Source organism: Ursus arctos, unplaced genomic scaffold (genome assembly GCF_023065955.2).
Source record: "Ursus arctos isolate Adak ecotype North America unplaced genomic scaffold, UrsArc2.0 scaffold_14, whole genome shotgun sequence".
NCBI lineage: Eukaryota > Metazoa > Chordata > Mammalia > Carnivora > Ursidae > Ursus > Ursus arctos.
In genome coordinates this window covers 59,264,457-59,279,756 of record NW_026622808.1, presented here as the reverse complement: position 1 = coordinate 59,279,756, position 15,300 = coordinate 59,264,457, and the positions used below count along the sequence as shown (strand labels likewise).

The window sequence follows — 15,300 nt, the reverse complement described above, 5'->3', positions numbered from 1 at the left end:
GTGGGGGTGTGGGTAGAGAAGCCCAGGCAGGGCCAGACCATGCCGGGCGCCACTGGATTTCATCATGGTGGCAATGGACTCCAGCATCTGCAGAAGGCTGGTAAGACAGGAAATGAAGTGGTCAAGCTTCTGCCTGGGGGACATCACTGACAGTAGCATGTAAGAGAGAAATGCCCAGAGGCAGGGAGGCCTCTAAGAGGCTATCCCAGTTATCCAGGTGAGAAACAATCAGGCTCAGAACTCGGACAGCCCCCTTTCGGCAGGCGGTATAGCCTGGTGGCCAGTAGTAGGAATTCTGAAGCCAGAGTGCCTCATTTCAAATCCTAGCTCCTCAGACTGCAGCAGGGCCAATATGGTCATGTCATTTAACCTCACGATGCCAACTGTCTGGCTCCTTACAAGTCCTAACTGAATGCTGACCATTAAACTACTGGGAGGTGGAATGGACGCAGAATGAGCTCCTGACAAAAAGTAAGAGAGGAAAGAGACCAGAGACATCCAGGTATCTCCCCTGGGCAACAGGAGGGCTGCTGGTGAGCCCACTGAGCAGCACGCGGAATACAAGAGGGCAAATGGGGCAGAGGAGGGGAGGTGACAGGTGTGCTTGAGGTCATCCTAACCTACAATGAACACAGAGATTTGAACAGAAATCTAGAAATCGGCAAAGAGGTGGAGTCGGGAGCTACACCTTTGGGGGTTGTTGGCATGAACGGTAGCTGGAAGCCATGGGAGGAGATGAGATCACCCAGGGAGTTTGGAGAAAAAGAAGACAAACAGGCTGGAGCTGAGGCTCCAACATTTCAGATATTTTAAGGTTAACTAAATGCCCCCAGGCCAGCAGGAAACCTTTGCAGGAGGTACAGAAATAGCAGAGCACTGGGCCATAAAGAAGTAACTAATTTAAAATGTGGTGGTCTGGGGTAGGATGGTCAGCAAGGGCTTACAGATGAAAGACCGGCAATCCCAGGTCTCTGGGCTTTTGAGCCACATGCCAAATCCCCACAGGAAAGAGCTGCTTTAGTCTGCCTTCCAAATCTGTGCTGAAAGGTGATAAACAGGGGTAATGGAATATATCTGAGTAGAGACAGTGAAGGAAAGGGAAGATCACCTCTAGGAAAAAAGAAGTCTACTAAAACACAATTCCACTGCCCCTGTACACCATTACCCCCCTGGAAAAAAAAAAAAAAAGGAAAGAAAATGTAGAAACCTCTCTTTCCCTGAATTCTTGTTTATTAGGAGAGTGAGTGGCCAAAATATCTCAGGACTTAGGATATTGGTCATCTGGTGAATATTTACTAAAAACCCATTGTTGCATACCAGGGGATGAAGAGCATAGAACAAAGAGGAAAAGACATGGTTCTTTCCCTTCAATAGATTAATATTTAGACAGCAAAGATTCAACAAGCACAGGGGTTGGCAGAGATTTCTGTAAAGGGCCAAATGGTAAATATTCGAGGCTTTGCAGGCTATACGGTCTCTGTTGCAACTATTCAACTCTGCCCTCATAGCATGAAAGCAGCCAGAGATAATACTAAAGGAGTAAGCATGGCTGTGTTCCAATAAAACTTTATTTACAAAAGCAGGGCATGGACTGGATTTGACCTACTGGCCATAGTTTGCCAAGCCCTGGACTAACACATCACAAGCCAACAGAGGAGAATGTGGTGTCAGCCTGGAAGTTCGTAACCAGCATTCCCTCCTTAGAAGTCATTAAGGAAAGTTAGGAAGAGCACAGACCTCTTGCTAGACCTAAATGAAGAGAAAGAAAGAAGGAAAATCTGGGCTTGTTGTGGATTTAACAGGATAAAGTAAAATGATGGTTCAATATATAACGCTTTCCAAGTCTTCTCTGATATTTTTTTTGCTCTTTAGTCAAATTTTGAAGACCCATGGAAAACCCGAGAATTCCTTTGAAGACACCTCTTAGAAACCAATTCCTGCTTCTAGGTTTTGCACAAGGGAAAGAGATTATCATTCTGCTTCCAAAGATCTCTCCGTAACCCCCAATCAATGCAGTCCTCTCGTGGAAGGCCAGAAGAGCAGATACACAGACTTGCCCACTTCTGCCTAAATCGTTGGCTTTACTATTCAGGAAAAAAGAAAAATACTGGGTCTCCAATTCCTCTAAAAACATGAAAGTGCCAAGGTGCACTTTCTCCTAGGAGTACCTCAGCAGGACTGCGCTTCTGATACCCAAGTGAGGACGAGCCACAAACATATGTGCTGACAAGCCTTGCAGTCGTTTCTTGCCCCGAACTACAAAACGAAGCCAACAGGCCCATGCCTTCTCTAGTGCCCACCATCACTTGGAGAGATGCTACGACCAGGATTGTACTGTGCGAGGGGTCACTTTCCTTTTATAGGAGAGGCACTCATGTCTTATGTTCTCAAGAATGGTAACCACCTTTGAATGTTGAGTTTCTATCAAAACATGAATTTTGAGACCAAAAATCTTAAAAGACCTTTGTTCAGTGACACACTAGTTTCCTGGGAATGGAGAAGAAGGGTAAGAGGGTAAGGTACATATGTCAAAGAGATTACTTGGACCAAAAAAAAAAAAGGGAAGACAAGTAAAGGCCTGGGGTCAGAGAGCACTTAAAACCACAGAGTGACTGGAATGCCCTTCCCTTTCCACTTCACCCAGAATGTCTGTCACTATAAGTAACCAGTACCCAACGCACAGAAGTGTCCTGACCTTCTGGACTGCTAACATCATTTCAAATATATAATCAGAGGGACTTAGGTAAACTGAGGATGAAAACAAATAAAACAGAGCACCCCCTTGGCCCACTGGATCGAAAACCATTAGATAGAAGCAAAAACTCACAAGTCCACTTTTTGAGAAGATATCTATTTAAAAAAATGAGTCCATTTTTAAAAAAGATTCATTTGTTATTTGAGAATGAGCGTGAGTGTGCGGGGGTGGGGGAGGGAGCGGAGGGAGAAGGAGAGAGAGAATCTCGAGGAGACTCCCCCCTGTGCATGGAGCCTGAACCCCATGACCCTGAGCCAAAATCAAGAGTAAGGAGCTTAACCAACTGAATCTATTTTTTAAATAAAAAACATTTATTAATAAAAATAATCAGCCAATTTTGAGATCTTTCTATGACCCTGGCAACTGCATGAGGCACTTTCTGTTGTCTAACTGTCCCAGGAGCCCTGTGAGGGGGACACTGTTACCTCCTGCTCTCCAGTTGGCAACCATGCTGACAGAGGTCAAGAACTTTGCCCCAGGTCCTCGATAGGGACGTGGCAGAAGCAGGGCTTGAACCTGGATCTTCCTCATTCCATACAGTCAGTCCCCATGGCAGCAGCTTACAGGTGTGCAGTGTCTACCGGGGCAGGCACTTTACCCCCATGTTACGTTGTTTTATCCTCTCAATAGCTCCATGAAGAAGGGACTTAGTTTTTCTAACTCTTATTTTACAGATGAGAAAGCTGAGTGAGTTTCAAAGTATCCTGAGAAAGTCCAAGGTCACCTCACTCACCAAGGGCAGGGCTGGGATTCCAACACAGGTGTTTCCACTCTAGAGGCCAAGCTCCTTCCCACGTCATAGGCTTCCCTTCTAGGCGGTGTCCCCGAAGTCTCTGACCCTTTGCCACCAACTCTCAAAGGAGGGCCAAGAGGCAGCTTCCCAGCTTCAGCTAAAGGGCAGAGTGTCCAGGGAAGCCTGCTGGGGACAAGCCACCTGCCTCCCTCTTATTTCAATTCCAATGGCTCCCAAACCCCTCACGGTGGGGCAGGGGGAGCAGGCTTCTGACTGTGGCAGGCCACATTCATTTCCCACATGGATAAAACCTGAGGTCAGAAAACACCACTCAGAAATGACTCATTTCTGACTTCCTTGCCAAAAACAACACCATTTTACGTAACTTGCTCACACACCAATCTCCTGCTCCTTCTAAGGGTGAGTGTCCTGTCAAACCAAGGCTGCTCTTCCTCACAAATTGGCCTTCCGTTTCCAGCAAAGGCAAATCAAATCATCCTTTCTGGCTTCATCTCTGCTAACTGGGGTCAGAGGCAGCCAGACCAACATGCTTCTCCAACGTGCTCTTCTGGTGACTTCTTCTGGAATGGGTGGGAGATTGCTTATCTAATATTGGCTCTGGGGCTGATTCTTAAGCCAACCACAAAAAATAAGTGTGCGGTGGGGAAAAGGCCCCAAGGACTAGGGATCTCTCTCAGATGAGTATGCAAGCCAGTTTCCTGATGGAACATTCTCACATTTTCCATCTCCAGCTGCGTACGTGCAGAAAAGAAAGCCCTTTCTGGGTGTGTCTGTAGGCTAGACTTGGCATAGGGATAGCTGTGGGCAGCCACTTGATACATAAAATTCACTGTGCTTCTGCAACCGGAAGCAATTAGTCCAAAAAAATTTTTTTGTTATGTCTGTCCCCTTAATTTGCTATGAGACTCTCTATGGTCATGTCAGCACATATATCCCTGAACATCTTTATTTGCTTCAAAAAAAAAACAACCCAAAACACAAGATAATATTCAAAGATATACCTTACTCCTCCTCTTCTCCAGGTGAGGACAGCCTCTACCCTCCTGCAGGGAAGAGGAAGCAGAGGGAACTTCCCCCGGGGTGCTGGTGGGAACGTCTCAGGAGGAAGGAACACAGAAATTGGCAAGGACTTGAAGGACGGATATGCAAGTGCCGTAAGACTTGCTGAGTCCTGAGTGTGCCAAAAATTAATTCATAAGCAAATGCTTATTTTATAGTTTCCCACTTGCTACAAAACACCAAACTGAAAGGAAAGATTCCTTCTGAGGGCTGGCAGGAAGGGGGTGAAACCAGAGTGGGGAGAAAAAGCAGGGGTTGCTCAAAGTGAGGCTTGATTCCACGGCTGGGCCATGTGTCACTCCCCTTGGCAGAGCCCAAGGGCGGTGGTACCATCTCCTTGTTCCTATAAGCAGAGGGTTCATTTACCATGAAGTCTGAGCTGCTCTGATGGCACCCCGGTAGGAGGAGTTTTGGAGATTAGATCTACCTTCAGATAAGCCAGGGTACACATGGAAGATGCTAGAAGACTTGAGACCCTAGGAGTCCATTATGCCAGGCTGGGAAATATCTTAAATTTGGCTTCCTGTCATTCCAGGGCTTTAGATGATGAGACAGATAACAATGTTTTAAAGTCAGAGAGCAAACTCTCTCTGTGAGGATTCCTAGCAAGCACTATGTGTCTTGATTTTTGCGTTCCCATAATTGAATCCTCCAAGGTCTGGGCAGTGAAATTCAGAACTTTTGGAGAGCTACAGGCCCCAAAGACTTTATCCTTAGGACTGGGTTGAATATTCACAGATCACCCCAAAGGGGAACAATATGAGTCGTCACTTCTGCAAGATTGGATTGAATTTCCAGGGAGAACAAAGTTCTTCTAAGGCAGACAATGATGCCTGCCTCTTTTTGAAACTTTAGCACCCAACTCAGGAGTTGGACTGGCCCATGGTAGGTGCTCAATCAATTATAATGGAGGGCGGAGCCAGTCTCTACATGTGCCTACCGTCCAATTCTCTCCTTGATGCACATGCCCTCCTCTCAACAAGAGGTGGTTTTTCTCCCCTCCCTCTGAAGTTGGGCTGACCTTATGACTGCCTTTGACCAAAAGGATGTGGCAGAAGTGACATTCTAGGAACCCCTCTGAGCCCAGGACTTGAAAGGGTTTGTAGCTTCCACTTTCTGCTTCTTGAAACACTACTTAGAGCCCAGCCACCATGCTCTAAGAATTCCGAATGACATGGAAAGGCCACATGGAGGAGAACCATGGCAATCTGGGTGACAGCCCCCACTGAGCTTCCAGCTGAGAGCCAGCACCAAGTGCCACAGTCACACAGGCAGCCACCATAGCCGATGACCCAACTGAGCCCATGCCAAGATCACATGGAGTAGAAGAACTGCCCGGCTGAGCCCAAGCCCCCAGAATTGTGACAGGTGTCAGAATGACTACTGCTTCAAGCCACTCCATTTTGAGGGCCCTGCTAAGCGACAGAGCTAAAACAGGGGGACAGGAGGAGACAAGGGGCACATCCTATTTGGTCTAGTTCTGTAGCTCTGAGTAAGTCAGAACCCCACGGAGCTTCAGTTTCCTCACTGCTGTGATGGGGGCCACACGTGCCTGGCACAGTTCCCAGTACAAGTGGAGACTCAAATGAGACAGCGGGAGTGGAAGGACTTCTTCACCAACAGTAAGTGCCCGGGCCCAGCGAGAATGGACGCTAGTCCTGTTGTCTTCTCTACTGAGCTCTGCAGCTGTGGACCCATCTCTGGCCCACTTATGCCTCTGTCTCTGAAGATGACAAGGACTGACCTTGTAGGAAGGAGCAGCCATCTTTCTTTATGTAGCACCTGCTTCCTCGGATCTTTACCATCATCCTGCAGAATGAAGCCATCACAGGCAAGGAGGTGTTCGTAGAGCCTGGTTCAATTCTTGGCTCTGCTACTTACTGACTGTATGATCTGGGGCAAGTTCCTTAAAGATTTTTCATGTTTGTTTCCTCCTTTGTAAAAAGTGGTAATTATGGCACGTGCCTCCCATATAGAGCATGGGGATTAAGTGAGCTGATACGTGACAGACACTGCAGCATAGTTCCTGGCTCACAGTAAGCATTTAATTGGCCATTATCATCATCATTATGGTTTTTACTTTCATTAATTTTTTAAATGATCATACAGTAAAACCGACTTTTTTTTGGTATACAGTTCCACGAACTTTCACAGATGGATACACTCATGTGGCCACCACCAAAAGCAGGACGCACAACAGCACCATCGCAAGAAAAACACCCTTTTGCTGCTTCTTTATAGTCAAATTGTCCCCTCACCGCTAATCCTGGCAAACACTGATCTGTCCTTCATCGCTACAGTCTTGTCCTTTTGAGAATGTCATATAATTAGAACCACATAGCATGTCTCCTTTTGAGATTGGCTCCTTTCACTCAGCGTAATGCCTTTGAGATGCGTCCAACTCATTGCATTTATCATACTTCGTTCCTTTTTACTGCTGAATAGTATTCCATTGTATGGCTCACCTGGAGTTTGTCCAATCACCATAGTTTTAATAATTATTTTCATGAGCCAAGGAACCCTTCAGAAATGGAACCAGCCAACCATCACTACCAGGTCCTAGGAATTCCTTGGAAAATATCTAGTAACTGCTTAGAAGTTCTGACTCACAGTGACAAGGAACATAGGGGTCCACACTTGCACCTCACCCTTGATAGACACAGGAACAGAAACCCGGGAATAACTTCCTTAATCCCACAGAGACCCAGACCGGAAGGTGGGTCTCAGTCTCCTCCTTCGTGCAAAACAGACCCTAGATCCTGGGAAGAGGTGCTTATAAGCACACTGCGGCCCTCTTCCTGGATAGTTCTGAAACCCTGTAGCCCTCCATGCTTCCCTGCGATCGCCTCTTCTACTGCCTGTCAGTGAGAAACATTAACCTATGGAAGCCCGCCTGACCTCAGACCAACTTCCCTTCCTGGGACCATAACATGACAATCCGACCAGGAAGTGATAATGGGCACAGAGTTCCGGCTGGAACCGACCCTGCCTTTAATGGATTACGACATTTCAGCAATCATTAATAGTCACAATGGCAGCTTTAACCCAATTCAGACTAACTGCCCAGCTGGTCCTGTACTACTTCAAACCAGCTTCTCTAAAGCAGGATGAAATTTTACATCCCTCCCCCTGGGGCTTCAAGGTTCCTGCCCTTAACTGGCTCCACACAAGCTGAGTTCCCCTCATTTTCTCCAGAGAAAGAGAAGCTCAGGGCCGAGGGGGATCTCTCCAGTCAACTCTGGGCTAGAATTAATTTTCCTGGAACCACAGGTCTCTATTGAAACAGTGGGCTAAATTCTCCCCTCCATCCTCTGAGGTCACTGGAGGCGGGGGGGAGGCGGGGAGGACAGAGAGAGGGAGGAAAAAAGAGCGAGCGCGCTTGCCCTGGGTGCTCTGCCCTCCCATCCTGGCTCACCCACTCGGGAGCACACTGGCTGCCTTAAGAGAAAAGCTCTCCACTCCCTCTGAGGCTGAACAACTGGAACTCTACCGTGGCATTTCATCTGGAGCTTAAGCATATGAGTAATAAATGTGTGAAAACATGAAACTAATATTCATAATTACTTTACAAGATAAAGAACTTGAAGGAAAAACAGCTTCTGTGTGCCTTGCCATCGCCATCAGGGGTACACTGTGAAAAAACACGGCATCCTGCCAGAACCTCAGACGTCGTCTCGCCAGCCAGCCTTAGCGCCGGCGGCCCTCGGCCCCCGCGAGCCCTTTCCATGCTTCATTATTCCTTAATTAATGGTGCCTTCATGCGTCTCGTCATCCAGACTCTTTAAAGCCTCAAAGAGCCAACTGGGACCTCTGACCTTCTCATCTCCAACATCCGTTTAGGTGGCATTTTGGCCAACATTTACGAATGATCAACGGGCGTAGGCTCCAGCCTCAAGCAGGAAGAGAGTCTGCACGCGTTATAGCCTGTCCCTGACCCTCTTGGCCCCCTAGGTTCGGTATCTCTCTTTCTCCCCATTTTTTCTTTTCTACTGAGGTACAACTTATATACAACAAAGTGTACCAATTTTAACTGTATGCGCCACTGAATTTGAAACAGGTATGTACCCAAATAACCATAAATATCTCCAGCACCCCAAAAGGTTCCCCTGTGCCCCTCCTAGAAAAATCTTCTCCCAAGTTATGACCAATTTTATCATAGAATTATTTTCAGTTTAGGTTCTCATTAGCTCTTCCCTAAATTACTGCTAATTAGCTTTTTAATTATTGGGCTGCCTCCTTCTGGGCCTTGCTTTCCTCAGCTCATCTGTTCTACACTGCCAGATTTATAGTCCTGAATTGCAGCTCCAAGGCCCTTTGAAGGGCTGCCCTGTATTGCATACAAACTCTCCTGCTGCCAGTCCCCATTCACTGCCCTACGCCCGCTCTGCTCAGTCTGAGGGACACAATTCCTGTTCTGCCAGCACCCCTATTGCTCCTATGCTGGGCCTCCTCTTCTCTCCCGAGCAGCACGACACAGCCACCCCATGCCACTGATCCACACCCAATTCCCACCTTTCAGACCCACAGCCATCCTTTATAGCCAATGTCATCAAAAAACCTTTTACTGACTCCTCACACAGATGTTGTTACTTTTTCCTTGGAGGGTCCACATTACCATTCTTACCTTTCGGATGGCCTTGCCATTATCCTTGAGACAGAGCTCCCTATGTGCATTGTTTACATTCTTTTATCCTTGCTAGATTTTTCAATTTCTTGAAGACTGAGCTTCTAGGATTCTAGGATTTCTCTAATTACTGAAGCTTTAAAAGAAAACTGGGAAGGGGAAGGAATAACCCTTCCAACTATCTCTTTCATCAACAGAGAAGAAAAAAGAACTGTCATTCACTATCAAAAATCTTGTCAATAAAGCAAAGACACAGGAGAGGACATAATAGCAGAAATAAAGTGGTAAGATGGTCCTTCAAACTGAATACGTGTGATTTATGAAAAACTCACCACACTGCCTTCATTTTTCATACTTGGCTATGACTGGAGAAAATTCTCAGAGACCAACTGCTCCTGTTTCTAGACACCACCGCCTTACAGACCCTGCTAAAGCACTCTGTACCACAAAGTGCTCCATAAATGTTCAGTTCACATGATCTGTCATGGGAATCCTGTGGTGGGAAGACAAAGGAGTGTTTGAGCACTGCTTCCGTTCTGACACGGCAGTGGGTGGGCCACATCCTAATGATGAGAAGGACCACAGGATCCATCCATGCTCACGGTCAGACTCACATGTGACAAAATCAAACAGCAATCCCAATGTTCACAACTCCGGCGCCGACGTGATGACTCAGGCACGCAGCAGACGCTGCCACCAGCACAAAATCTCCACTTAGGGCAGCGCCTAATAATGAACTTCAGAAGTGGGTGTGAGGGCAAGCTGGGATTGGAGTGCGAGGACACAGGACCACCACAGGTGGCTGTGCAGCTCATGCAAGGGGCAGGGTGCCTGGGAGAGTGAGCAGTGAGAAATGCAACCTGGCCTGGGGCGAACCTACCCACAGCAACGTACCCTCTTCTAGCCTGCACTAAGATCCAAGACTCCATTAATCCAGACTCTGATTTTAAGTCTGGGCCCAAGAATTTATTTTATTTTTTATTTTTTTTATTTTTTTAAAGATTTTATTTATTTATTTGACAGAGATAGAGACAGCCAGCGAGAGAGGGAACACAAGCAGGGGGAGTGGGAGAGGAAGAAGCAGGCTCATAGCAGAGGAGCCTGATGTGGGGCTCGATCCCATAACGCCGGGATCACGCCCTGAGCCGAAGGCAGACGCTTAACCGCTGTGCCACCCAGGCGCCCCTGGGCCCAAGAATTTAATGTCAAGTCAAATATACACATCAGGGTGAATGAAGTTTATGATGTGTTAATTATATCTCAATAAAGCTGTTATCAAAAAGTAGGTGTATACACACACACAGCTAAGTAAACCCTTATTCAAGAGCCAACAAGAAGGAAGATTACATGAAGACAGGGATGATAAAATATTTAAAGAAAGAATTTTAATTGTCATTTCGACATGAAAATTATAAATGTTATTAAATTCATTAAAATTGCTTCATTAAGGACTTCTATCAAGAATTCTTTCAAGTTTTTATTGCTGTTTTAAAATATATATCCTCCTATCCAGCTACCAAAAATCATCTACACATCTTTGACTAACCTAGCCTGACTTTCCCCTATTAGTTCAAATTTGTGTTAAACAGTTTTATTGAACTTTTCACTTGAAAGGTAGAAAAATTTATAGCCAGCAATAACTGCAGTGTCTATAGATATAAAAATTAAATCTAAACAGCACACACACCTCAAACTGCTTTTTGGTCACCCTCTGATGGGACTGTCTATGATATGGGATAAAAACTACAAAAAGACCTCATTCAATCACTCACTGAACAAACATTTATGGACTTCCTATGATGCCCCAGATCTTGGATCAATTTTCTTTGCACACCCTCAGCAGTTTATCAGTTTTCAAATGTAAGTCATGTTTTGAAACGAAGTCTGAATTATGACTGAATGACCAAGGAAGATACTGGTAGAGTTTGCTTTTCATAAGAACACAATTTTGTGCTCTAGGAACGAGCTGTCCATTGTAGAAGAGCCTTGGCATCGCACAGGTGCCTGACTCTCAGGACAGCTTCTCTTCCTGCTCGGCAGGGACGCCACACAGCAGCAAGCTGCCCTCTTACCTGTATGGTGGTGTTGCCTCCTTCCAGGAGGGCGATGGCCAGGAGAATGCTTTCGTGAAACACTCGATCACTGGACGCGTTCATTATGAGGTCAATGACCAGATTGGAGGCGCCCTCCTTGTCGAGGTGGCACTGAACCTCAGCCAGGCTCATCTCGCCCCTGCTCGTGGAGCTGGACCCAGAGCCTCCCCCTAGGAAGATGGAATATTGTTCTTATTAACCACAATCAGAGCATGTATTGCATACTTACTATTTACCAACACTTAATGCACTAAATGTTTTAACGGTATTAGTTCTTTTAACCTTCTTAAAGACCCCACAAGGAACGTACTAATTATTAACACAGAGATGAGGTCATTTGTCTTCGAGGAGGATACACAGCTTGTAACAGAGATGGTATTTGAATGCAGGTAGGTAAGATGAGGAATGACGTATTTCCAGCAAAAGACCTAAAGCCACCCAGCCAAGACTCTCCCTGACATTAAACTACAATGACTTGGTGCAGAATTACTAAAAAACTTGTGAGTTTAAGAGACAAACCAAACTTATACATGTCTTAGAACATATAGCCTATAATATAGCCTAAGAAAATATAGTCTACAATAATCATTTTAGCCCTATTTCTAACAAACCCACCCAAACTCAACTTTTCACATAATTTATCTGTTCATTCAATAAATAGTTACTCAGTGCTTGGCATGGAGCCAAGAGCTGGGGCTAGAGAGTGAAGAAAACAGATGAAATTCCCATCCCCACTGAGCTTGAGATGACATGAATAAACTTAAGAAGATAGGGCCTATGTCATTTAGTGGAATGGATTCCAACTGTGTTTAGAAAGTGCCTACATAAGAACTTGCGTTGCATTGTTATTGGCAATAACTGAAATGTTAATGTTCATGGAGACATGGGCTGATCGATTTCAGAAAGAAGAAAATCATCTACCAGTCCTTCCCCGCAGACCTCATTCAAATGCCACCTCCTTTGCACTGCTTGCCTTGACTACCTAGGTCCATCAGAGCCATAGTGCAGAGTAGAGACTGGGTTGCGTCTCTCTCTTCTCTTTTACAGCTTTTTAAAGGAGAAACGGTCTCTGCTACATTTCTAAAACACCCTCATAAGGCCTCCCGAGGGCCTCACATATTTGTGGAATGACCCGACTACAGAAAGTAAAGAGAGATAGTTTTGAGATGTTATGCGAGGAACTTCTCTTGAGAATCCCTGGGAACTTTCAGATGAAATGCTAACGTCCTGTTCCTGGGACACTCCGAGAACTGTATCGTCACTGAAGCTGTAAAGCCCCATAAAGTGAGCAGATATGCTTCAAGTTTTCATTTGGTGAGCAACTCAAGATCCCTTCCAGAAATTGCTAGGATAGCTTTATTAATCACCGAGTATTTTGGTGCTACCTACAGAACGCCCCCAAAACCGACAGTGCATAACAGTCACCATTACAGACAAGGACTCAGCCAACTCCCATTTGTGCTTCAAGCGAGCACTGAACTCCTGGCCCCCTCTGAAAACCCAAACCAACACCCACAGTGGAGTTCAACGTTCTTGCAACTTTTGCCTGTAACTGTGCTTACAATGTTTTGCAACCTCTTTGAGGATTTTTTTTTTTTTTTAAGCAATTTTATAGAGGCTTTTTTTTTTTTTTTTTTTTTGTAAACTCCCTTAAGAGTTCGGGAGGAACACAGCACAGGCACTAGAATTAGATATATTGAGGTTCAAATTATAAACTAGTCACTAACAAGCTTCCATTTTTTTTCTGTCAAAAAGGGATAACAGCAGTACCTGCCACATAATGGGGTACTTGGAGAAGCAAAGACGAAGGTCAAATGCTTGGGAGAGCCCTTGGGTACTCAGTAGGTGTGCAATAAATGGTAGCTTTCACTGTCCTCACTGTTAACATCATTGTTCTTTACAATGGTAAGAATGAATCCTCATGAGCACAAGAAAATGGGCAGTAAAATCAAGTTCCTTGAGTCATTCAAAAATCACCCAGAGGATTGCTGTGCTGGAAAGGGGGGCAAAAGACTTAGCCAGTATCTAACTGCAGGGAAGTATTTTTAGATACCACTTTGATGGTAGACCAAAGACAAAACAAGTTGCTAGAAAACACACTTGCCACCCAAATTCATCTGTTAGTTTCAACCTGTTAAGGAGAAACATGTAGCTCTCATGTGGCACACTCAATTCACACGTGCAGCTAATTAGCACACCACACAGCCTACCTCCTCCCCCAGGCTTGCTGGGTCCTCCTGGTGACAGCGGGCCATTGCCAAAGCTGGTGAGGCTTTCTCTTCTTCCTGAAGGTCTGACGTTTCCATAGTAACGGTTGACCAAAATTTGCCTGAGCGCCTCACCCTTAATTCAAACAGGATAATGAAATCAGGTTCTGAATTTAATGCATAACTGAGCTAATACTCAAAAAACAGGGGGGTACTCAGTTATAATTGGCTCGGTTTCACTCAGTGAAAAAATAAATTATTAATAAAAGCACTTGGAAACTCTGAAGTTAACTTCTTCAATATTTTCTCAGGAAAGCACATCATTAAAAAAAAAGCAGCAATCTAGAATATTAAGTATCTCAAGTTCTCTCTCTCACAGTGATAAACACAGAACATTAATTTTGAAGGACAACTAACAATAACAAAACCAAAAAAGTCCCTCTGGGGTAAGCCAATAAAACTCAGGCAAGATGAGAATTTTACAGGTCACCGTGCACATAGCAATAAAAACTTGTTACCCCAGACATAGGGTTTATTCCCAATATTGTAAGAAAATATTAAGATACGAAAGTAATACCGCATAATGATATAATGAGCTGAAAGTAAGCCTTTCTTATAGAAGCAGTCAATGGGTCAAGTGGTGAAGAAAAAACAAAGTAGGGGCAGATATTAGACATGCCAATCAGAAACCAGCACCATGAACGAAATGAGTTTGACATTTGCTTTGAAATAATAAGGGAGGGGAATAGGTAGGGATATAGATGAGGCAAGAGCAGCCAAGAGTTGACAGCTGTTGAAGCCGAGTTAGGAATGTGGGTTCTTGGGTTCTCAAAACTCTTATGGTTCTTCTTGTATATATTTGAACATTTCGGTAATACAATGTTTTAAAAATTTAACTATCAAAGGAATCTTGGACAGAAGACATGACAACTCTTTCCCACAACTCCAACCAAAAAAATAAAGCCGTGATGTGTTCTCTAATATTAGTAGACGTTAGCAAAGCAGCACAAAGCAGCAGGATCTAGTCTCAGCTCTATTCTATGTTCAGTCCTGCTAAGTGACTTCTAGATCACCTTCTGATCTGGAAGTTTCTGAAAGTCAGAGGCTGTATGGTTCTCCCTCAGACTCTTTCCCAGGGACAAAGTAGTAAGGCATGGAGTTCCTCTGGCACATTGTCAGGAAAGGTGAGTGAGAAGTCTAGCAGAGGGAAGGGGTGCTGAGATATAGCAGGAGTCTAAAATAGAGGCTCAAGAGTTCTTCGGAAGAGACCTGCAATGGTAACACGAGTCAGTAGAATTTAAAGTGATTTGTTAATAAGCTCCAAGAATAGGTCTGGAGACTTCAAGTGGGGTGTCTGCAAAACAAGAGCGGCAGGGAGCAGATGGGAAGGCGAGAAGGGCCCTGAGAGTGGCAGGGAGGCTGGGGTGCCAGGAGGACATGGGACGAGGGAACAAAGGAGAAAGGTAGAAACTCCTTAGTTCAGCATCAAAATCATGTAAGGTCCCAGGGCTATAATGCCAGGGACAAACTGGGATGGGATAAATGGGGAGGGGGGTAGTACTGATTTTTAACTCAAAGTTCAGGAAATGGAAAAATCTCTGTTTTCTTCTCTCCATTCCACCCACAAATATGTCTCTCGTTGTAGTTCAGCGAGGGAGGGTGCTTCCATTAGCTCATGAGACTTGTTACCCACCATGACTGACTGTAAATACAAAATCCCGAGAGTGCTTCCAATGGGGAAGCTATTTATGAGGTTTTCACATACTTTTTAAATAGACTGCATTTGGTACAATATTTTTTAATGATTT

At 45.0% G+C, this 15,300-nt stretch overlaps 1 protein-coding gene across 1 annotated transcript in view; it reads right to left on the bottom strand.

The window, feature by feature from the left end:
• ITPR1 (inositol 1,4,5-trisphosphate receptor type 1) overlaps positions 1-15,300 on the bottom strand; it is a 320,227-nt gene that overhangs the window by 92,433 nt on the left and 212,494 nt on the right. Inside the window, exons 43-44 of the mRNA XM_057311892.1 lie at positions 13,496-13,628; positions 11,265-11,455 (exon numbers count right to left, since the gene is read on the bottom strand). Coding sequence (XP_057167875.1) covers positions 11,265-11,455; positions 13,496-13,628 — 324 coding nt within the window. The remainder of the gene's footprint in view (positions 1-11,264; positions 11,456-13,495; positions 13,629-15,300) is intronic.